General features: G+C 43.9%; 2 protein-coding genes across 2 annotated transcripts in view; both read left to right on the top strand.

The window, feature by feature from the left end:
• Window positions 1-10,270, top strand: part of LOC143287235 (beta-1,3-galactosyl-O-glycosyl-glycoprotein beta-1,6-N-acetylglucosaminyltransferase 3-like) — a 38,341-nt gene extending 28,071 nt beyond the window's left edge. Inside the window, exon 7 of the mRNA XM_076595179.1 lies at window positions 10,178-10,270. Coding sequence (XP_076451294.1) covers window positions 10,178-10,270 — 93 coding nt within the window. The remainder of the gene's footprint in view (window positions 1-10,177) is intronic.
• Window positions 10,271-12,211: 1,941 nt separating this feature from the next.
• LOC143287236 (metabotropic glutamate receptor 2-like) overlaps window positions 12,212-25,000 on the top strand; it is a 544,548-nt gene continuing 531,759 nt past the window's right edge. Inside the window, 1 exon segment of the mRNA XM_076595180.1 lies at window positions 12,212-12,920. Coding sequence (XP_076451295.1) covers window positions 12,212-12,920 — 709 coding nt within the window.

Here is a 25,000-nt window from a genome sequence, read left to right on the forward strand (position 1 = left end):
TGGGATTCTGTTTTTCTTCATGCATCTCTTTCAGTTCAATGAGTAATGGACTTGTGTAATACACTTCAAGACCGTGCCATTTGATTCATCATATTTTGAGTTTAAATTTATTAAAAAACAACAACAACAACCAAAAAAACAAAAACAAACCAAAACAACAGCAGCAGTAGTAGTAGCAGCAGCAGCAAAAACAAGAACAATGATGATGATGATGATGATGATGATGATGATGATGCTAATGATGATGAAAAAGGAGGAGAAGGAGGAGGAGGAGGAGGAGGAGGAGGAGGAGGAGAAGAAGAAGAAGAAGAAGAAGAAGAAGAAGAAGAAGAAGAAGAAGAAGAAGAAGAAGAAGAGAAGGCCAGTTCCATGAGGTTCGTTTTTCATAAAGGCGATTGATAGCACGTATGGTTTGTAATCTTCTTCACCTGCCCCGACCTAATTGCATTTTATTTCATATCAATTTCATTTATTCGTTCATGTATCTTACTTAAAAAAAAAAAAAGGTAAACAGTTTCTCCCATACCCGTCCCTCACTCGTGCCCTCCCGTCCCCCACCCTCCTTTCCCCCGTCCCCCTCCCTCCTTTCCCCCGTCCCCCACCCACCTTTCCCCCTTCCCTCTCCCTCCCGTCCCCCACCCTCCTTTCCCCCGTCCCCCTCCCTCCCGTCCCCCACCCTCTTTTCCCCCGTCCCCCACCCTCCTTTCCCCCTTCCCTCCCCCTCCCGTCCCCCACCCACCTTTCCCCCTTCCCTCCCCCTCCCGTCCCCCACCCTCCTTTCCCCCTTCCCTCCCGTCCCCCACCCTCTTTTCCCCCGTCCCCCACCCTCCTTTCCCCCTTCCCTCCCCCTCCCGTCCCCCACCCACCTTTCCCCCTTCCCTCCCCCTCCCGTCCCCCACCCACCTTTCCCCCTTCCCTCCCCCTCCCGTCCCTTTTCCCCCGTCCCCCACCCTCCTTTCCCCCTTCCCTCCCCCTCCCGTCCCCCACCCACCTTTCCCCCTTCCCTCCCCCTCCCGTCCCCCACCCTCCTTTCCCCCTTCCCTCCCCCTCCCGTCCCCCACCCTCCTTTCCCCCTTCCCTCCCCCTCCCGTCCCTCACCCTCCTTTCCCCCTTCCCTCCCCCTCCCGTCCCCCACCCTCCTTTCCCCCGTCCCCCACCCACCTTTCCCCCTTCCCTCCCCCTCCCGTCCCCCACCCACCTTTCCCCCTTCCCCCCTCCCTTCTTTCCCCCGTCCCCCACCCTCCTTTCCCCCGTCCCCCACCCTTCTTTCCCCCTTCCCTCCCCCTCCCTTCCCCCACCCTCCTTTCCCCCTTCCCCCACCCACCTTTCCCCCTTCCCTCCCCCTCCCTTCCCCCACCCTCCTTTCCCCCTTCCCCCTCCCTTCTTTCCCCCTCACCCCCGTCTCCGGCCCCCACCCCCTTCCCATTCGGACGCTCTTCTTTCCTTCACTCACTCACTCTTATTCTCACCCCTCCCCCTCCTTCCCCCATCTCCACTCACTTGCTCTCTCTACGTACACCCCTATAATCAAATTCTAGCCTAGATAGGTCAGGTCAGCAGTTATCTCCTCTGAAAGTTGTTGTGGGATATGACTGTCATACGTATCATACATACGTACATACAATGTGCAAATATAGTGTAGCAGTACATTTTCTTTAACCGCCCCCCCTGCACCTCCTCATACCCAAATATAAATTGTTTAATTGTGTTAGCTGTCAAAACATGTATGTATGGTTCTGTTGGGGAGAAATTCTCTGTCATCTGGGAGATTCTGAAGAATTGCTAGAAAAATAGATGCCAGTCTGGCTATTGGTGGTTTCTCATGCTGTCGGTGATTTGGGATTACACGAGCAGTTCTTTGTGGATTGATTGTGAGTGACAGTAGTAGAGTCTTCAAAGTCTTTCTACTCATCCTTTCCCGTTTCTTGGGTCCTCTCTTGTGAGTTCTTCTCATCCACTTCCTTATCTAAACTGTGCCCTCTATCTTTCTGTCTGTCTGTCACTCACTCCTTTCCTTTTGCCCGAAGAAAAGCCTGTGGCTCTATACGTCTCTTCTCTAAATCTCATGGAAGTCGACTTTTACCAAGATTTCTTTTAGTTTAACTCACTCAGTACGGCCAGTCCTCTCTTCTCCTCTACACAGACCCCTCGGATGTCCAGTGGGTGTCTGAATGACCCAACCTTTAGCTTCCGTCGTCAGAATTGTGGTATTCTTTGTCAACATTCACCTCTTCAGTATAAGAGGCTTCCGCTTGTAATATTTTGATGATGGTAATTGGGATGAAACGCTGTTAACGTCGTCTCTTTCGCCGTTCGTATGGAGAGAGTTAAACGTGATTTTATATCTCAAAAGCAAGTTAGGACATTGCGAACACATACAGCAGCAACAAGCTGAGGCTTATGGTGTGCTCGGAGAACTGCTCTTGCACACAGTGAACACATAACACAGCTGCAGTAATTTAAACAGCATCAAAATTAATATAAAATGTGAATTAGATCACGGGTGCACTCTGAAAGGAAAAGCAAAGAAGCACTCCCTAGACAGGTAGAAAAAAACAGTAGAAAAAATTATATTCGTATATAAACACACACACACACACACTGACTGAAACCATTTATTGTCAGATTAACTGTTTGTTGTACTGACATTTTCGCAACCATTTGAATAAAATATTAACTGAGCAACACAAGGAAATTCTGATTTGAGGAAGGTATGATTTAAAAAAAACCAAAAAACAAAAAACAACCCCCCCCCCCCCCACACACACACACAAACAAACAAACATATTTAACAAATCAAGGTACCAAATTTCATTAATATCATTATCTCCAAAAAATATTCTAACGCACCCACATACTCACATACGTTTCTCCCCCACCCTCTCTCTACATACATCCATGCATGCACACAAATGCCCATTATAATTCCCCTACCTCATTCCCCTGCCCACTCACTCACACACACACACACACACACACACACACACACACACACACACACACACACACACACACACACACACATATACACGCATATTTATTGATGCATACATACACATGCCCCTATACACACATACACACGCTTTGATTATTATGTACACATGTGCACACATAGTATCACCATGTTTATTTTGAAAAAAAATGATAATAATGAAATGAGAACAATTAATCTGGAAAAGGGAAGAAGGAAAAGTATATACACAATCGTCAAGCAAAAAAATAAAGGAAATCACCTCCTGATTTGATCACCTTGAGTTCAACGTGAAGGGGAGCAGCGGGCGCACTGGGATTACAAAGATGAATAAAGAATACCAAGATTTCTTTTAGTCTACATGTTACTGCAATCGCAGTCTGGCTGATTTATCTACATATTCCTTTATGGCGTGGCTGCATGTCAGTGGTTCTGGTGCCAGACTGAAATGATCTATTGGATTTTTATTTGTTTTGTTTGGCACCTGGAACTGTTGGATCAGAGGCTGCATTTCCTTTTTCAAAGATGGCGAGGACCGCATTTCGATATACAACCTGAAACCCGGGGTTTAGTCGTGTGTAAGACACCTTTGGCATGAGGACTTGGCCTTCCAGTTTGATAAAAAAAAAACCCTCTTCCAAATCGGGGATTCTTCCTTCTGTCGTAAGAACTAGGAAATGGAGGAGACTTCACTCTGCAGGTGGGTCAAACCTTTGTTAACCATTCCAGCTTTCTGAAAGACGAAGAAGCTCCCTGCAACGTACATCTCAGTATTGAACATTTTGTTGATCGACTGTTGCATCAAGTGCAAACATATCAAACTGCTTGCTCGTATCTGTCAACCAGCCCGCCCCTCCCATTTGACGTATCTGTCAACCAGCCCGCCCCTTCCATTTGACGTACCTGTCAACCAACCCGCCCCTCCCATTTGACGTATCTGTCAACCAGCCCGCCCCTTCCATTTGACGTATCTGTCAACCAGCCAGCCCCTCCTATTTGACGTACCTGTCAACCAACCCGCCCCTCCCATTTGACGTATCTGTCAACCAACCCGCCCCTTCCATTTGACGTATCTGTCAACCAGCCAGCCCTTCCTATTTGACGTACCTGTCAACCAACCCGCCCCTCCTATTTGACGTATCTGTCAACCAGCCCGCCCCTCCCATTTGACGCATCTGTCAACCAACCCGCCCCTCCCATTTGACGTGTCTGTCAACCAGCCAGTCCCTCCTATTTGACGTATCTGTCAACCAGCCCGTCCCTCCACTGATCCTTGATACAGGCAGGACATCAAAACCATCCCCTCCTGTTGTATTGTATTGTATTGTATTGTATTGTATCATTCATATTGTTGGACTTTACCATCAAACCCATCCCTTCCTATTGCATTGTTTTGTATTGTATTACTCTGTTGTCACGGCAGATTTCTCTGTGTATTGGCAGGTGCAGTTCACCACCCCCACCACCCTCCCCCCTGGCAACTTTCGCTCCATTTTTCACACAGAGGGCTCATCTACGCACCCTTCCCTTTCGTCATATATATCCTGTTGTCCCGGCACTCTCTTGAGTGACGCTGCTGAGCGTTTGTATGGTTTGACAATTGTGATCAGGCTCCGTGCGGTCGACTGGATTATAAGCAACATGAACAAGAACACGAACCTCTCTTGAGTTGTACAGAGTTCAAAAACACAAACTTCCCCTACTACGTGTACGTGTGTGTGTGTGTGTGTGTGTGTGTGTGTGTGTGTGTGTGTGTGTGTGTGTGTGTGTGTGTGTGTGTGTGTGTGTGTGTGTGAAAAGTCGTTACATTTGTCCATTTGGTACATGGAGCTCAACGCCAGAATCTTTCCACTCTGGCACAGAAAACCCATCGATGTGCTCTCTCATTGTAGCCAGACTGTCCCTCCTCTTTTTCGTTCAGACTAGTTGACCCTGCATCCACACATTCTTGTGTGTGTAGACAGCACAATCAGCTCCCCCCACCCCCTTGACCACTGTTAGTATTGAACACATACTGACCCATCACTCCCTGCTGTCATACACAGACATTCGCTACTCTCTCTCTCTCTTTCTAGCACACACTCTCTCTCTGTCTCTTCTTCTTCTTTCTTTGAACATCTACGTTCGTTTATTTATTTTATAGTCTGTTCATCTAAGATGATATTTGACTGAAAATAAATGATATTATTATCATCATTTGGATTATTATCATTTCTATCATAATGATAATTGTTATTATTAATTAGAAATCGACACTTCTGTATATGCGAATGAAAAGGGGGGGGCGGTTGAGGTGGAGGGGAGGGGCGGGGGGGTGAGGGGGGTGCAATGAGGAGGGGACTAAGAAAGGAAGAGAGAGAGAGAGAGAGAGAGAGAGAGAGAGAGAGAGAGAGAGAGAGAGAGAGAGCAGAATGTGGAAAAGATAGATTACTGAGTGTCAGTGACTGGAGAAAGAAAAAAAACATAATATTGGAAGGGTGTGTGTGGGAGGCGGGACGGGTGAAGCGGGATTAGGACAAACACACAAAAAATCAATAATCAAATATTGTATGCACTACTTCTGTAAATTATTATTTGAAAAGAGGAACATCCACCATCATCATTCTGTCAACCAGCCCGCCCCTCCCCTCATTCTGTGTGCAATGTTTAGTTACGCTTATTGTTTCGGTTCTCGTCGTCTGTCTGTCTGTCTGCCTGTATGAAAAAAGCCGACATCCCAAAAAGTGTCCCTTCTGAGAGAGGGATACCGATTGGTTCTGACCCTTCCCCCCCCCCCACCCCCGTAAAAGCAGACATTGAGAGCTCCCTGACCTGCCCTTCTCTAGCGGAAGAGAGAGCTCAGCGAACAAGATGAGCCAGTCACTGTGTCTCCTCAACAAGCTGCCGTTTAATGTCCTTCTCGTAGAAAAAAAAAGAAAAAAGGCTGACACAGTATACTCACTGAGAAACTGTCGTGCCCACTCTTTCACTCTTCACACCCCATCCCCACCTCCTTCCTCTCCGCCCCTCCCCCTGCTCTCCACCCCCTCTCTCTTTCCAACCCTATTTAGCCCCGAAAACGGAGTATGGCTGCCTACATGGCAGGGTGAAAGACGGTCATACACGTAAAAGCCCACTTGTGTACATACGAGTGATTATGGGAGTTGCAGCCCACAAACGACGACGAAGAAGATGACAACTCTATAATCGGTCTTCAAGATAAAAACAACAACAACAACAACAACAAAACAAAACAAAAACAAAAACAGACAAAACAAAAAACAAAAACAGCGTGCCAGGTTTGAAGCATCTTCTCCCTTTTTCGTGGAAAACGAAGACACTGGAGGACTGGGTTTCGTTCTGGGTCTATCTGTGTGGAGTGATGGCCTAGAGGTAACGCGTCCGCGTAGGAAGCGAGAGAATCTGAGCGCGCTGGTTCGAATCACGGCTCAGCCGCTGATAGTTTCTCCCCCTCCACTGGACCTTGAGTGGTGGTCTGGACGCTAGCCATTCGGATGAGACGATAAACCGAGGACCCGTGTACAGCAAGCACTTAGCGTACGTAAAAGAACCCACGGCAACAAAAGGGTTGTTCCTGGCCAAATTCTGTAGAAAAATCAACTTCGATAGGAAAAGCAAGTAAAACTGCACGCAGGAAAAAATACAAAAAAATGGGTGGCGCTGTAGTATAGCGACGCGCTCTGCCTGGGGAGAGCAGCCCGAATTTCACATTGAGAAATCTGTTGTGAAAAAAAAAGAAAAAAAAGAGAAATACAAATACAAATACATTGAGTGTCTGGCATCATCCAGAGATCCCTTCTGGGTTGTGATGTGGCGAAGAGCTTGCTTTTAATCTTAAGTATGTGTGTTTGTGTGTGTGTGTGTGTGTGTGTGTGTGTGTGTGCGTGCGTGCGTGTGTGTGTGCGTGTGTGTGTTTCTTCTTCAGTTTAACGTCTATTCACTATAAGTGTTATTAGACGAAAAGGAGAAAAGTAGTGGATAAAGGAAAGGGAATACATGTGTATATTAGTGTAAGAAAGTGTTCATTTTATGTAGTAGAGAAAAAGTACATCATAAGAAATTAAAGGCTAAAAGATTGTGGTGTGTAATGAATGAGGTGTCATAGGAAGGAGAATATATGTATGCATATCAACAAGTATTAACTTACAACAATGTATATAAATAGCGACATTAATTAGAATACATCAAAGGAGGATACCAACTGGACTGGAGTTTAAAAAGTTCCGAAAACATTCTAAGTAATGAATAATCATTCAAGATCTTTTCAGTGGCTGATGGAATATTGGTAAACAAGTCATCAACTACATCTTTTGGAATTAACTGTTTTACAGTTATTTGCTTACCGCATATACATTTTATATTTTTAGAAAATTTTGTACGAAAGGCATTCAAACGAATTCTATACATTAGACTTGTGATTTGTCTTGAATGTGCTCTTGGTGTCAAATTTAGAAAATGTTTGGGATTAGCTGCATTCTTTGTGTTTACACAATACTGGTAATATTGATTATCTGTATCGATAAGCAATTTCTTAAATCGATTTCTAGATATATTTTCTATACTACTAAAGCATTCATGTAGATCTAACTGGATGTCAAGTTGTATTGCTCCTTCGAAATTATGTGCTGCTCTTCTGGCTGCTTGGTCTACCCACTCATTAGAAGATATTCCACAGTGGGAAGGTACCCAACAGAAAGTTATTTTAATGCCCTGTTTTGTCAATTGATGAATATGTTTTATTTCCATTGTCATCTCAATTCGATTCTTTGAATTTGGAGATTCAATAGTTTGTAACACTGACTTCGAGTCTACACATAATAAAATCTCACATACAGTGTGTGTGTGTGTGTGTGTGTGTGTGTGTGTGTGTGTGTGTGTGTGTGTGTGTGTGTGTGTGTGTGTGTGTGTGTGTGTGTGTGTGTGTGTGTGTGTGTGTGCGCGCGTGTGTATAATGACAATCTTATAACTTTAGAATGTTAACAATGAAAATTAAACATGTTCAGCAGAACATTCTACACACACACACACACACACACACACACACACACACACACACACACACACACACACACACACACACACACACACACACACACACACACACACACACACACACACACACACACGTGTGGACAGTCTGTTTCTTTTTTCCCCCCCTAGTTACCTAGATGTATTGTGAGTGCCAGGGTTTAAAAGCTTTCAAAGCACTTATTCATTTTTTTTTTCTATTGATTGCATTTTTGACAATCTTAAGATGCCATCTGATAGTGCAGGCTGTTTTTACGTAGCCATATAAGATACGCATAGTCGTTTGATGTGAGGTTCTCTCTCTCTTTTTTTTTTGTTTGTTGTTCTCTTTCGTGTCGTTCTTAGTTTTTCACATCATTTTACCCGTGTTCAAAAGCGTGTCCTTTCAATTTTGTTAACAATCGCTCCACACGCCCGCAAACGCCCAGAGTCACACACACACACACACACACACACACACGCGCGCGCGCGCGCGCGCGCACACACACACACACACACGCACGCACTCAAACACACACACACACACACACACACTCAAACACACACACACACACACACACTCAAACGCACATGCACACACACACACACACACACACACACACACACACACACACACACACACACACACACACAGAGTAAACACCACTTTACTTCTTCCGCTTATCTTCCCCACTTTTTTGGGAGGAAAGATATCACCAAAGGTGGAAAGACCTTGAAATGACTGCTACTGCTACTGCTACTACTACTACTACTGCTGCAACTGCTACTGCTACTACCTCTTCGAGTTCCTCTATTGTTACTGCTGCTGCAAAAACAACAAGAGACACCTTTCTTGTGTGCGCTTAACTGGGTTTAGAAATAATCGATAGTGTTCTCTATGTATTCTTTTGTTTCCTTTTCATTTTTACATGTGCCTTTCCCCCGGCATCCGCATTCATATGTATGCGTAAGTGTGTGTGTGTGTGTGTGTGTGTGTGTGTGTGTGTGTGGGTGTGGGTGTGGGTGTGTGGATGTGGGTGGGTGTGAGGGAAGTAGGATAAGTTTGTGTTGTGTTTGTGTGTGTGTGTGTGTGTGGGTGTGTGGGTGTGGGTGGGTGTGTGTGGGTGTGGGTGTGGGTGTGTGTGGGTGTGTGTGGGTGTGTGTGTGTGTGTGTGTGAGGGAAGTAGGAAAAGTTTGTGTTGTGTGTGTGTGTGTGTGTGTGTGTGTGTGTGTGTGTGTGTGTGTGTGTGAGGGAAGTTGGAAAAGTTTGTGGTGTGTGTGTGTGTGTGTGTGTGTGTGTGTGTGTGTGTGTGTTTATATTCTTTATCTTTCTTTTTCCTCTAAAAAAAAGATATTTTGCAGAATACGGATGCTGTCTGTCTTCATCTTCTATTGTTGGGGAATCGGTGATCGCTCGTAACACCAATCCCTGATGACTTTTCTCTCAGTGGGTAACACCTACGTCCCTGAGACAGGCATGTGGTAACACTCGACGTATTCTTCCCCCCCCCCCTTTCTTAACTGTGTGAAGAGTCATTGGGACGCCGCACAGAAGAACTGCTCACCAGATCCCTCCAGGTCTATCGTCTGTGTGTCAAAGCCTGGGCCTCTGCATTCTGCGTACCAGTCATCACAGCATCGTCAACGGATGCAACGGCTTCTTGTAGCAGGCGAGACTACGTGCGCCAATGTTTCCGGTCAGGATATTTGAAAGGCTCCTCCACAGACAGAGCGTGAAGAAAAGTTTGCAGACCCACAAGAGAGACTCCGGCATTGCATGCTGCCCTCCCCCGAAAGTCTTACTCGCTCTGTCAGAGTCTGGTTCCTTGTCCAGTGGTCGACCTTTGTGATCCAGTGATTGGTGACGTGACGGAGGTCCCTAACCCACTCCGTCGCCAACAAACTAAACAGATACCGAACATAAACTCTTTCCAATTTTCCCTCAAACATATACGTCTTTGACGTTGACAACCCCACCCCTTCCCTCCCCCCCCCCCCCAAAAAAAAAGGATCCGTGCTTAGCTAAAGCAAGACTACACAGTGACTGACGTGGCTAAGCTGCCCAAAGCAGAACGGTTTGACAAGAATTCCCAGGAAAGGACTGTTACCGGACATTACAGAGCAACAGAAAAACAGCAACGTTGAACGTGTCTGGTCCAAAACGAAACAGTGTCCAGTGTGGCTGAGCTGTCAATCCAGAAACATTACTGGACACGTTTGACTGCTGCAGAAGAATCAGCGTCCAATGTGGCAGGGCTGTCCAGAAACAGGAAACGTCTGGAGCTGAGTTGAGCAGCCGCAAGAAAATCAAACGGAACAGTTGCTGTGAGTACATGCTATGGCTGAGCCACCCAAGCTGAGCTTTGGTTGACATTGCAACGTTGCTGAAAAAAAAATCGCTGTCTGGTTCAGCTGGAGAATGTGCGCGTTGGTCGTGATTGTTGTGCCTAGAAGTTTGTTTGACGGTGTTTCCCCGAAAAGGTTCTCGTGCATGATGTGAATAAATCCAACAGAAACGCCAGTGTCCACACAATGGCAGACTGGCCCTGCTAACCGGCAAGAGTCTGATGCCCACACCACGCAGTGTTTGCAGTGGCAACCCCATTTCAGTCAGTCCAGAGCGAGACCTGATGAGGTTGCCTTTTTTGGGTGCACCTTGACTGGATGAGGTGAGTTTATGGCGTTGTCTGTCAGCTAGTAATTTCATGAGTGTCTGCATGGGAGGAGGAGGAGAGGGAAGAGGAAGAAAAATTGGAAGGAGGGGGGGGGTGGGGTGGCGGAACGGTTGAAGTGGATTTATGAGAGGAGGCAATGTGTGTGCGTGTGGTGAATCGAGAGAGGTCGTAGGATAGTTTGTTGTAGGGTCTCTCTCTCCCTCCTTCCCTTCCCCCCTTCTCTCTCTGTGTGTGTGTGTGTGTGTGTGTGTGTGTGTGTGTGTGTGTGTGTGTGTGTGTGTGTGTGTGTGTGTGTGTCTCCGTCTCTCTTTCATCTCTTTGTGGTTCATCTATGGCTGTCTCTCTGTCTTAGTGTCTGTTCACCCGCGCGTGCGCGCATGCAAGAGTGTGTGTATGTGTGCGTGTTTGTGCGCGCATTTGTGCGTTTGTGTATGCGTGTGTGTGATTTTTTTGTGTGTGTGTATGCGTGTGTGTGAGTTTTTGTGTGTGTGTGTGTATGTGTGTGTGTGTGTGTGTGTGTGTGTGTGTGTGTGTGTGTGTGTGTGTGTGTGTGTGTGTGTGTGTGTGTGTGTGTGTGTATGTGTGTGTGTTTGCGTGGGGGTGGCTGTGTACTGAGTGAGTTTGATCTTCCCTCTTCAAACCAGTTCCCCCCCCCCCTTTTCCCTACTTTAATGATAGCTTCAATTATAAATTGCTGATTCAACAACAACAACAACAACAACGTGAACGATAATGCCAACAAAAAACAACAACAAAAAACACAACAAAAACCAGAACAACAACAACAACAACAAAAACTGTAAATACGTGGATTCAGCTCCACCGGAGAAAGCTATTACCCTATTCCCCAAAACCAGTTAAGCTTCTGACAATGACGGTGATAGCAATCTGTCTGTGACTGGTGGTGGTGATGATGATATCGCTGATGGTAGTGGTGGTGGTGGTGATGATGATGATGCTGATGATGGAATGGGTGAGGGTATACCGGTAAGTGGACACTGGTGTCCATGGCGGCGATAGTTGCTCTGCTAGTGGCGAGAACCGAAGTGGTTTTCATATTCAACGAGATCGACGGTGACGATAATTATAGTGTTGTTGTCGATGATGGTGTTGATACTGATGACGGCGTCCATGATGATGATGATGATGATGATGATGATGACAGTGACGATGGTGAGGGCCTTGACATGATGACCACGCTGGTGATGATAATGAAGATGATAAAGATGACGATCACTACGGCGACAACTACGACGACGACGACGATGATGATGATGATGAAAATATTCATGATGATATGCTACGTTGCAGAGAAGAAAGTCCACGTGGCATTGTCCCTTACATCCTGACGAGGAAAAGGACCGCCCACACTGTGTGTGTGACACACCCACCTCACCGTCACTGTCAGTGGGGCAACAAGAACACAAACCCGCCCTGCAGAAGAGCCCGTTCCAGTGACTCAGTTCTCAAGGCTCTCTGACTCATTCCTTCGTTCTCCACCGACCAAGAAGGTCAAGGAAAGCAAGCAATGGACCTCATCCCATGCCCTCGGAACGCGATGGCCAGTTGGAACAGGCTTTGCACCAAGATGTGCTGGCTGGTAGGGGTGTGGGTGATTGTCTGCGTGGCTGGTTTCAAAGGGGACAGCGCCAAACCCTCCCAACAACGTTCTGATCGAGGACACAGGCCGGTCGCAGTCGAAGAGAATGACTACGAACATCCTGCCAACCAGCCACCAGCCCTTGCGTCTACCAACCTTCACGTGGGCGTTCCCACCAACCAAGATGTAGACTTTGAGGACTTCTTTCAGCCTGGTCCCGACCTCTTCATGGCGGATTCCTCATCAGCTGACGACGAAGAAGGCAAGAAGAAGGATGCCCTCTACCTCGCCCAGGACACCGATTCTGTTCCCTTAACGGAGGACGAAGAGTTCTTCTTCACAGCCAACCAGTCCAGGACGTCTCAGTTTAACTTCACCTGGCCTATCCGAGACTGGGTGTCGGAGATTGACGGGCAGATCACGCTGGGGGCCCTGCACATGGTGCACGAGAGGAGCGAGGAAAACGTCTGCGGGAAAATCATGCCTCAGGGCGGCATCCAGGCCTTGGAGACCATGCTCTACACCCTGGATTACGTCAATGGGGAGGGGAGGTGGGAAGGGAGCGGGCGGAGGATTATGCCCCCTGGGATACGCCTTGGGGTGCTGGCCAAGGACGACTGTGACCGCGACATCTTCGGTCTTGAGCAAGCCGTGGATTTCATTAAAGGTAGGTGACGGTGTTTCATTTTTCCTTTCTTTTTTTTTCTGCTACCCTTTTCAGTCTTTTTCTTCTTCTTTGTTCGTGGGCTGCAACTCCCATGTTCACTCCTTTGTACACGAGTGGGTTTTTACGTGTATGACCGATTTACCTCGCCATGTAGGCAGCCATACTCCGTTTTCGGGGGTGCCTTTTCAGTAAAAGTAGGGAAGTGCTTCAAATGCTAGTTTTTTTTCCTTTCCTTCCTCTTTTGCTTCCTTTTCACTTACCTTTTTATTTATGTTAAGGACATGCTTCATATATTTCTTTTTTTTTTCCTTTCTTTCTTTCCTCTTTTGATTCTTTTTACTTACCTTTTCATTAACGGCAAGGACGTGTTTCATATGTTACTTTCTTTCTTTCTTTCTTTTCTCTTTTGTTTTCTTTTTTCTTTCTTTCTTTCTTTCTTTCTTTCTTTCCTCTTTTGATTCTTTTTACTTACCTTTTCATTAACGGCATGGACGTTTCATATGTTACTTTCTTTCTTTCTTTCTTTCTTTTCTTTTTTGTCTTCTTTTTTCTTTCTTTTTTCTTTCTTTCTTTCTTTCTGTATTTCCTCTTTTGACTCTTTTGACTTACCTTTCAATTAACGGTAAGGAGTGTTTCATATGTTTCTTTCTTTCTTTCTTTCTTTCCTCTTTTCATTCTTTTTACTTACCTTTTCATTAACGGTAAGGACGTGTTTCATGTGTTGCTTTCTTTCTTTCTTTCTTTTTCTATCTTTCTTTCTTTTCTCTTTTTTTTCTTTCTTTCTTTCTTTCTTTCTATCTTTTGTTTCTTTTCTCTTTTGTTTTCTTTTTTCTTTCTTTCTTTCTTTCTATCTTTCTTTCTTTCCTCTTTTCATTCTTTTTACCTACCTTTTCATAAACGGTAAGGACGTGTTTCATGTGTTACTTTCTTTCTTTCTTTCTTTTTGAATCTTTCTTTCTTTTCTCTTTTTCTTTCTTTCTTTCTTTCTTTCTTTCTTTCTATCTTTCTTTCTTTCCTCTTTTCGTTCTTTTTACCTACCTTTTCATTAACGGCAAGGAGTGCTTCATATGTTGCTTTCTTTCTTTCTTTTTCTATTTTTCTTTCTTTTTTCTTTCTTTCTTTCTTTCTTTCTATATTTCTTTCTTTCCTCTTTTCATTCTTTTTACCTACCTTTTCATTAACGGCAAGGAGTGCTTCATATGTTGCTTTCTTTCTTTCTTTCTTTCTTTTCTCCTTTCTTTCCTTTTTTGCTTTCCCTTTTCATGAACGATAAGGATGTACTTCATATGTTGCTTTCTACGTTGCCTTCTTTCTATCTTTCCTCCCTTCTTTCTTTCTTCCATTCTTTCCTTTTTTTGTGTTCTAATCCTCTCTTGTTTTCCTCTTGATACCCTTTCATTAAAGGTAGAGAAAATGTTTCCTTTGTCTTGTCTCGTCTTTATTTCTGATAGATTTTCTTTAAAGGCAGGACAGTTTTTCCTTTTCTTTTTTCTTCTTGGGAGAGGAGTGGGGGGGTGGCGGGGGTGGGGTGGGGGGACGAGGGGGGAAGGGGGAGGACACCTTTCATTCAAAGGTAGGAATATGCTTCCTTTGCTGCTTTCTTTTCTTTTTCCCTTTCCTTATTTTCTTCCTTTCTTTGTCTTTTTTTAACGATACCTTTTAATTAAAGGCAGGGAATGCAAGCCTGGCAAACCTTCAGTTTAATTGTTTTCTGCGATCATTAGTTTATGAGTTGATTACAAAAAAAAAAAATCAATTTTTGTGGTTTTAGTAACAGGAAAAATCTTGTGCTGTGTAGTTTCATGCTGTGTTGCGAAGTGTGTATCGTAACCTGCTGTACTGCATTCTGAATGACAAGGTGCATGGATGTGTTCACGAAACATGGTGTGCTTATAAGTAAGTCGTGTGGCATGTATACGTTATCAGAATTTATTGGGTTTGTGCCTTTGTTTATTATTTGCAATTTTGGTTGGCTCATGAATTGTACGGACCTATGGTTCTGCTGGTAAGTCACACGGGGTTGCAGAGTTGTTTATCTGTCGTGTTAAACTGCGTCCTAAAAGAAGAAAGAAAGAAAGAAAGAAAGAAAGAAAGAAAGGGTTTTCATTCTTGACCAGTGCGACTCTATTCTCTTGAGACATGCTTGGTTAAAACGATTCGTGTTTCTTCTTCTTCTTCTTCTTCTTCTTCTTCTCTGTGAAGAGTCATTTGGGCGCCGCACAGAAGAATTGTTCACCGGATTTCTCCAGTTCTGTGGGTTTTGTGTCAAAGCCTGGGTCTCTGATAATGGCTTTCCTGTCCATTCTGCAATGGTATTTGTTGTATTTATCTTTTTTGTCACAACAGATTTCTCTGTGTGAAATCCGGGCTGCTCTCCCCAGGGAGAGCGCGTTGCTACACTACAGCGTCACCCATTTTTTTTGTATTTTTTCCTGCGTGCAGTTTTATTTGTTTTTTTCTATCGAATTGGATTATTCTACAGAATGTTGCCAGGAACAACCCTTTTCTTGCCGTGTTTTTTTTTTTTAACGTGCGCTAAGTGCATGCTACACACGGGACCTTGGTTTATCGTCTCATCTGAATGACTAGCGTCCAGACCACCACTCAAGTTTTAGTGGAGGGGAAGAAAATATCGGCGGTTGAGCCATGATTCGAACCAGCGCGCTCAGATTCTTTCGCTTCCAAGGCGGACGCGTTACCTCTAGGCCATCACTCCACATGGTGCCACTCCATCGCTTTTTCCGACTTCCCCTCCGTCTGCCTGTCTTAACAGTTCCTCGGAGGATTGTTTTAGCTAGGCAATTGAATCTTGGTGCATGGCCGTACCAACGCAGTTTCCTTTTCTTAACTGATGTCAGCAGGTGTTCATATGGTCAGATGTGTTGCTCGATTGTCTGGGGCGCACTTGTTCACTGTTGGTATATAAGTATCTTGCGTTAACACGTCAATTTCATGGCTTGGATTCTTCTGTCCAAATCCACAATCGTGGTCCATGTCTCGCATACATACTGTAAGGTGGAATACACCAAATGCGCGCAATGGCCTAATCTTGTGGGTCCATGTCTCGCATACATACTGTAATGTGGAATACACCAAATGCGCGCAATGGCCTAATCTTGTGGGTCCATGTCTCGCATACATACTGTAAGGTGGAATACACCAGTACACACAATGGCCTAATCTTGTGGGTCCATGTGTCGTATACATACTGTAAGGTGGTATACACCAGTACGCACAATGGCCTAATCTTGTGGGTCCATGTGTCGTATACATACTGTAAGGTGGAATACACCAGTACGCACAATGGCCTAGTCGTGTGTTTCATGGAGATCCACGTCCATATTGTCAATCCACAGTCTTGATAGTGCTGATGTTTTTGCTACCCTTGAGATGATTAATTTTCTGGTTTGGATCATCCATTATTCTACAGAATTTTGCCAGGATCATCCATTGCCTTTAATAACGGATCCCAGGTAAACGAACAGTTCCTAGCTTCAGTACATGGACAGTTAGATCAGCATTGATAGGTTGTGACGTGGCTGGCCACCAATGTGGTCATTTAGGCGTTGATTTCCATGCCACATCTCGTCGATATCCAATCTTTTAACTTGCTTGGGGAGTTATTTGCTCACTGAATGCCAGGCCAGTTAGGTGCTTTTTCACTTCCCCTCTGCTTTTCATCAGCCTCACGCCCTCCACGACGCCCCTTTCCCCCCACAGAACATCACCGACACGCGACCTTTCCATTCATTTTATTTTATACCAGCAGAGGGAAGCCGAGAATAATGCGACGTTGTGTCGATTTCTTCCCCCTTTTCCTCGTCAGGATGTAAGGAACAATGCCACGTGGACTTTCTTCTCTGCAACATAGCATATCATCATGAATATTTTCATCGTCGTCGTCGTCGTAGTTGTCGCCGCAGTGATCGCCATCTTTATCATCTTCATGATCATCACCGGCGTAGTGATCACTGCCAAGGCCCTCAACATCGTCACTGTCGCCAGCATCACCATCATCATCATCTCTCTCCTCCTCCTCCGTCTTCTTCTCCTCCCCCTCCTCCTTCTTCTTCTTCTCCTCCTCCTTCTTCTTCTTCTTCTTCTTTTTCTTCTTCTCCTTTTTCTTCTTCCTCTTTTTCTTTGCATGTCTTGGTGTTGAAGTTTATGGAAGTCTTCGAAACGCCCTAGCCATTGTCTGTCCAGCATATTTTTGCCCTGCGTCAGCAGTATTTTTTCACAACTGCAGAATGCACTGCGGAAGGATTACCCAAACATTAAAGTGGATGACGTTAGGCTGCCGACTTCTGAACTTTCCAAACTATTAAAACAAAGTAATAATAGAATTGCACTTGATTCGCTTACAGTTCCTAAACAAATTACTAGCAAAAGATACGACAATGCGTTTGTGAATCCACGGGGAAAATGGATAAACCATCAAAACGTACCCAAGTCTCACTGCTCTGTGGTTACAAATTGTGAACAATTTATATTTTCACCCTAGGTTTTCTGCGCTTCAGCCGTACTTGAAGTCACTCCCACCACCTGTTTTCTTCCCTTTTATATTTGATTGGTGACAGGATCAATCAACCAATCAATCAATCAATCAATCAATCAATCAATCAACCAACCAATCAATCAATCAATCAATCAATCAATCAATCAATCAATCAATCAATCAGAAACATTTTATCAATCCACACGGAAATTAACTTGTGCAATCACAGGCTCATTGTAATTTTGACCAACATAAAATCATCATGTGCAACATAAAAAGAGATTAAAACTGGTCAAATAAGAATTCCCAATTGCTGATGATAGACTAACACCCTAGCCCTGGCCCCTCCCACACACGCACTCACGTTAAGACAATAGGCTATTGCACAACAAAATTTACAAATGAAAGCATCCTACAAATAAAAGATGTAAATTACTAAAATAACATGCGCGCGCGCACAAACACACACACACGGTATTGCAGAACAATTATAAAAACATCCAGGAAATATATCGTATATATATATATATATATATATATATATATATATATATATATATATATATATATATATAATGGATAGCAATGATATTTCAAAACAAATGTGAATCATTTTAGATGCGTCAATAATGTTTAGATAAAAAAAGTGTTATACAGTACCGCAGCAATATTCCGCAAAAAAACGACTTTGAACCAATATCAAATGTAGAAATAATTGTTCAGACAATGGAAAAAGATAATTGTCAATGTCTGTCTGTTGGGCAGATAAAACAGGGATCCGTTGTGAAGCGACACTCAAATTAAAATACAAATCGAACCATTATCAAATATCAAAGTGTTATCACGAAGTACCACGGTAATGTTTCAAATGAAATGACTTTGATTCATTATCAACTTCTACAGCAATATTTCTGATAAATTCATTCAGGATCATTTTCAAAAATATAACGATATATATCAGATGAAAACAAATGCGAATCGTTATCAAGTACCACGCTTCAAAGAAAATGCGAACCATTAGCATCTGCTATTGTAATATTTCAGTGTAAAAAAAAAAAAAGACTGAAGCATTTTCAAGTGTTACGATAATACTTCAGAAAAAAAAATCATGCTCCGTGATGACTATTCACATAGAATATGAATCATCGTCAAGTACCACTGTGATAATCCAATGAAAAAAGCGAATAACATACCGATTAAATGCAAATACAACATTGGTATTTCGGAGAAAATGCAAACCATTATCAATCAGCACAGTTTTTTGTCAGAGAAACATCACTATCACTGCGGACTGTAATAAACTGCTTCGGAAATTATTTGATGATTCACATTAACATGTGCTAAAGTGAAACAAAAGTCAAGTGTCACTGCAGTACCACAGGGGAAAATGATCCCAAGCTGTATGGTAATAGTTCATGTACAATTCATTACCAAGTATCATGATGATAATTCTGATGAATTAATTGTCAATCATTACCAAGTGATGGAGTGAAAAATCTGAAAAAAATGTAAATGTCCGTCAAACGCCATGGTTATTTTTCTGGAGAAAATGTAACTTGTCAACAAGCCCTTCAGTAATACTCACAAAAGAATCACTACAAATGCCACGGTAATATTTTGGAGACAGTATGAAGCATTATCAAGTCCTTTTTTCCATCTTCTCCCTCAACTCTTTGGAGAGTCATTGGGGCGCTGAACAGTAGAACTGTTCACCGGATTCCTACAGGTATGTCGTTTTGTGTCAAAGGTTGAGTCTCTGGAAATGGCAATAATCCTTTCCTGTTATGATGCGTCGTGCCCTGGGAAAGTCAGATCTGACGGAGCCCATCCCTTTCCAGGTGGGATTTTCTTGTTTAGTTTTCTTCTCCACCTGTGGCAGGCAGCACTGGGTTACATGGCTGACAGTAGCAGAGAACATCAGGGGCCGTATTCAAGAGAACATCGTGCCTGAGGGTAAATGTGTACCAGCGGGTAATCTGCCTGAGGCAAGGCAAACTCCCCGAGGGTAAGCAATATCCGGTATTCATGAACACGAGAGTCTACCCGCCTGTCTACAAACCCAAAGGCAATTTACTATCTGCCAAGGGAGACTGCCCACGAAGTAGAGGTAAATATGGCGGATCCTCAAACAACATTTTTTTTTAAAGGAAAAACAGGCGTGCTTTACGGATAAGACGTGTTTTGCGAACTCTCTCGACAATGTTCCGAGCTGTGGTGCGATGAGAAGTGAAACTGAGAGCATGCGCAGACGTTGGGATTAAAAAAAAAAAAAAAAAAAAAAAAAAAGACGAGAGAACCGCCTGTGTCGTTGAATACGAAGATAACTTATCCTTCAAGGTAAACTGTACCCGCGGGTCCCAACCATGTCAAAGATAATTTACCTGAACGCAAAATGAATTTTGTCTTGAATAGGGCCCCAGAAAACTAGCCTGCCAAGTGCAAGCACACTTTCACCTTTGCTTCATCCTCCTCCAGAAAGACTCATTTATTCCACGACCTGGAAAAAAACCTTTCCTTCAGAAGTGGCGTCAGAACTGACCATGTTCACATGTAAATGTGAGGTGTGTGTGTGTGTGTGTGTGTGTGTGTGTGTGTGTGTGAGTGGGTGTGTGTGTTAATGTGTTGATGTGTTAATGTGTTTATGTGTGTGTGTGTTAATGTGTTCATGTGTGTGTGTGTGTGTGTGTGTGTGTGTGTGTGTGTGTGTGTGTGCGTGCGAGTGTGTGTGCGCGCGTTAATGTGTTTATGTGTGTGTGTATGTGTGTGTGTGTGTGTGTGTGTGTGTGTGAGTGTGTGTGTATTAATGTGTGTGTGTGTGTGTGTGTGTGTGTGTGTGTGTGTGCGAGTGTGTGTGTTAATGTCTTTGTTTGTGTGTGTGTGTGTGTGTGTGTGTGTGTGTGTGTGTGTGTGTGTGTGTGTGTGTGTGTGTGTGTGTTTGTTTGTATTTGTTTGTTTGTTTGTTTGTTTGTTTGTGTGTGTGTGTGTGCGTGTGTGTGTGAGTGTGTGTGCGTGCGCGAGTGCGAGTGTGTGTGTTAATGTGTGTGTGTGTGTGTATGTTTGTTTGTATTTGTGTGTGTGTGTGTGTGTGTGTGTGTGTGTGTGTGTGTGTGTGTGTGTGTGTAGGTCTGTGGTTTGGGGACGGACAGAAAATTAATGGCTGTCTGTAACCACCTCCCCCACCCCGCTCCCCTAATGCAAATCAGTCGGCTCTTTTTCGATCTCGGGGCGTGAGGAGGGGTGGGGTGGAAGGGAATAATAAGAAATTACATTATTAATGAGGGTGGCGCCAGACAGAGCCTGATGTCTGGCACGTTGTCGACTCTCGTTGTCTGAGGCTGACTTCAGACAGTCCAAGCAGACAGGTGGTTAAAACGGACGGACGACTGCCAAGGCAGTTGTTTTATCTAGAGCTTGTCCAAGACTACCCCATGTCCTGGTTTTTGTTCTGTAGTCCTCACTCCGAAACCAAGGTTTTGTGGAGTGATGGCCTAGAGGTAACGCGTCCGCCTAGGAAGCGAGAGAATCTGAGCGCGCTGGTTCAAATCACGGCTCAGCCGCCGATGTTTTCTCCCCCTCCACTAGAACTTGAGTGGTGGCCTGGACGCTAGTCATTCGGATGAGACGATAAACCGAGGTCCCGTGTGCAGCATGCACTTACCGCACGTAAATGAACCCATGGCAAAAGAGTTGTTCCTGGCAAAATTCTGTAGAAAAATCCACTTCGATAGGAAAAACAAATAAAAAAAACTGCACGCAGGAAAAAATACAAAAAAAGAAAAAAGAAAATAAAAGGGTGGCGCTGTAGCGTAGCGACGCGCTCTCCCTGGGGAGAGCAGCCCGGATTTCACATAGAGATATCTGCTGCGATAAAAAGAAATACAAATACAAGGTTGCTGACCGTGAGGAACGTGGCAGAAAGATCAAGACGTACAGTGTTTGCGAGGGTCTGGGTTCGATTCCCGCTCTCACCCCTTCTCCCAAATTTGACTGGTGTATGCAAGCTTCAACCAAACTATAACTCCTAAAGCCTATATATACCAGCTCAGGAAAGTTAACTTTCGAAATTGCCTTGCAAAGTTTAGAATGGGTATGTCTCCAATTAAACATAGTTATTTACAGTACAAGCCAAATTTGAATATGTTGATAGTTGCTGTCCTTTTTTTGTTCCAACACGATTGAAAATGAAACACACTTTCTTTTTGTATGTCCTAAATATACGGAATTGAGACACGAATTAACACCGCTTAAATACTACAGAAGCCCATCATTGTCCAGACTTTCTTCTATCTTTGCTAGTGAAAATACTGAAACAATCTTGAAACTGTCGATGTATATCTATGAAACATTAACTTTGAGGAAAAATGCCTGAATGGTATGTATATGAACACATGTTGCATGCTACATTTTGCTGTGACTCCTGTTGTTATGGGCAAGAAGCCTGACAATTAAAATATTTTTTGACTTTGACCTTTGACTCCCAAATTTGACTGGAAAATCAAACTTGAGCGACTGGTCACTCATATGAGACGTTGGCCCCGAGGTCCCCTGTGCAGCATGAACTTGGGGCACTGAAAAAAGACCCCATGCCACCCAAAAATGTTCTGCTCTGGCAAAATTCTGCAGAAGAAATCCAATCTGATGGTACACAAATACATGTGCATGCACTGACAGCCTGAATGGCGCGTTGGGTTATGCTCCTGGCAGACATCTGCCTAGCGGATGAGATATAGCATATATGGATTTGTCCGAACGCAGTGACGCCTCCTTGGAAAGCTGAAACTGAAACTGCTGACCTGACATAGGTGGCAATGAAGAATGTAGTTGTCTGTGTTACAACAACAACAAGAACAAAAATTATGTTTTGTGTGTGTGTCTGTCTGTCTGCCTGTCTCTCGCATGTATACTTCAATTCCTTCAATAAAAGTCGTTCTGGTTCTCTCTGTGTCTGTCTGTCTGTCTCTCTATCTATCTATATCTACATACATACATATTATAAAGTTATCATGTCTAAAAGTAATATTTCACTAAGAAAGGATCGTCATATTTGGGGCCAGGGGTAGAAGAATCTGCAATAGACTGGTAATGCCTAAGACAAATGTGTATGAGTACTTGGAGAATTTTTTTTTCTTAAGACGTAAACTTTTGTGTCTTTGTAAAGTCAGGGCCAAACATGTTTTGTTATGCGTCATGCAAAAGTCTTGGGTCTGTTTCTCTGTGTCTCTGTCTATCTGTCTGTCTGTTTGTCTCTCACCTGTCTGTCTTTCTGTCTCTGCGATCTTTGAGACGCTGAACATCACAAATCCCCAACACAGCAGCCCAGAAGAAATGATTTCGCCTGCTGCGTTGCTCCACCCTTTCCTCCTTCAACGCATGTGTACATCCAGTTCTGTGCAGACGGACCCCGAAGCGTCCAGCTGCCACCCATGACATGTAGGAATACAGTTACTGTTCCCACTGTAGGCCTGTCACCTTGCGGCTGGCAGATGATTTCCATACCCCACGTGATAGTCACGTGATACTCACGTGATACTCATATGATACTTAGAGTGGAATGGCAGCCAAGTGGTAACATCTAGTTCTGTGCAGACGGACCCCTAAACTTCCAGCTGCCACACATCGCATGTATGTATACCGTCACCGTTCCCACTGTAGGTCTATCACCTTCCAGGCGGCAGATGTTTTCCATACCCCTACGTGATACTCACGTGATACCCACGTGATACTTAACGGAATGGTAGCCATATGCTATAGGTCACGTGTCCGCACCGGATGTAACAGAATCCAAGAGCATGGGATCGATTTCCGCATCCACCACCAGAATTTCCTTCCCCTCACAACTATACCTTGATTGGTGGTGGTCTGGACGCTGGTCATTCGGATGACACGATAAACTGAGGTCCCGTATGCATTTTGCAATTGATTCAGGTAAAAGAACCCACGGCAATAAATGGGTTGGCTCTGCCAAAACAAAGAGCCTTCACTTGCAGGCTTAAAAAGGGTGGCGCTGCTCCTTTGAAAAGGATGAGATGACAGTCATTTCCTTTCAAAAGTTTCATCATCAAGACAGTCTACGAGATGTATCCCAGGGCTGCCAGTGTAAATATTCTATTGCTTGTATAGTATTTTTTTTGCCACAACATATTTTTCGTTGTGAAATTCGGGTTGCTCTCCACGGGGAGATCACATTGCCACAGTACAGCACCGCCCATTTTTTGTTCTGTCCGCAAGAGTTTTTGTTTCACAATGAAAGTGGATTTTGTCCTTCAGAAGTTTGCCAGGGACTCCTCACTTGTTTCTGTGAGTTCTTTTGCAAGCAATAATTGAATGTTGTACACGGAACAATGAATATGTCTAATGCTAACGTCCATATTCTAAATATATTTCTGTTTAATAATTACGATGTAATAATTAATTGCAATGTTTTTAAAAGCGAATATGTGAAATGCTTTTATTTCAGAACATATGTTTATTACTCTTGTTTAATCAAGTTATCCGCGAGTGTGGGGTGGGGTGGGGTGGGGGTGGGGGGGGGGGGGGGGGGTGTGTGCTGATTATCTGGTTGTGGTTTTCCGCAATTCATCTTTATTCTTATCTTATCTGTCTATTATAATCAATGTGCAGTATAGTAGGCCATGTTTATAATTATATTCAAATAATGTTTCTTAATTCTTTCTGTTTTTACATTAAGAATACTAGTTATTACCTGCAGTGTGTGGATGTATGTATGAAACGATGTATGTGATATGTTTTACATTTGTATCTTTGTAATATTTGTAGGAGCTGTTGTTGGCTTTTACAGTTATGGTCCCCATGTTGTTTACTTGTCTATGTTGTGATAATGCACCTGACCAAATTTCTCCAGTTGGAGATAATAAAGTTATTCTTATCTTATCTTATCTTAACCTCGGTTTATCGTCTCATCCGCATGACTAGCGTCCAGACCACCATTCAAGGCTATTGGAGGGTGAGGAAATTATGAGGCGTATGTGAGATTCTGTCCCACACCTTCAGATTCTCTTGCTTCCTATGCGGAAGTGTTTTTATGAGTAGGCCACCACTCCACTGTTAATTCAAGGCATAGTATTTGGACATTGTGCACCGTTTGTGGAAGGTCTTTTGAAATCTACGAACATACACTGTATAGGTTCTGCAACTTCCAGACGGACGGCGAATCATAAAATAAACAAACAGAACTCGGTGAATGAATATATCACCTGCTATTGAATAGTCGCTGTGAAAGCTGCGAAATGGAGTTACTTCTGCTTAAGACTTACATTTGTCACATAACATTCTGAACTGAAATGAAGTTTTTTTCCTTTGCACTTCACATTGGGCATTACAATATTGTCACTCGGGGGTATATCTGTAGTATATCTGCGTTGCCCACACTGCCCATACTGGCTGGAGTTACGTGTCAGGAGAGCTGTGATGGTGGTGCCAATCTGCAATGAGGCATGGAGTGTGTTATATGATAGTCAGTCGTGTCCGACTATGACCATCAGAACAGCAGAGGAGGCAACTGCTGTTCCGACTATTTGGGCAAGAATTTGATTATGGTGGAGAGTGTCTTGCCCAAGTTACATCC

This window comes from Babylonia areolata, chromosome 11 (assembly GCF_041734735.1).
Source record: "Babylonia areolata isolate BAREFJ2019XMU chromosome 11, ASM4173473v1, whole genome shotgun sequence".
Taxonomy (NCBI): domain Eukaryota; kingdom Metazoa; phylum Mollusca; class Gastropoda; order Neogastropoda; family Buccinidae; genus Babylonia; species Babylonia areolata.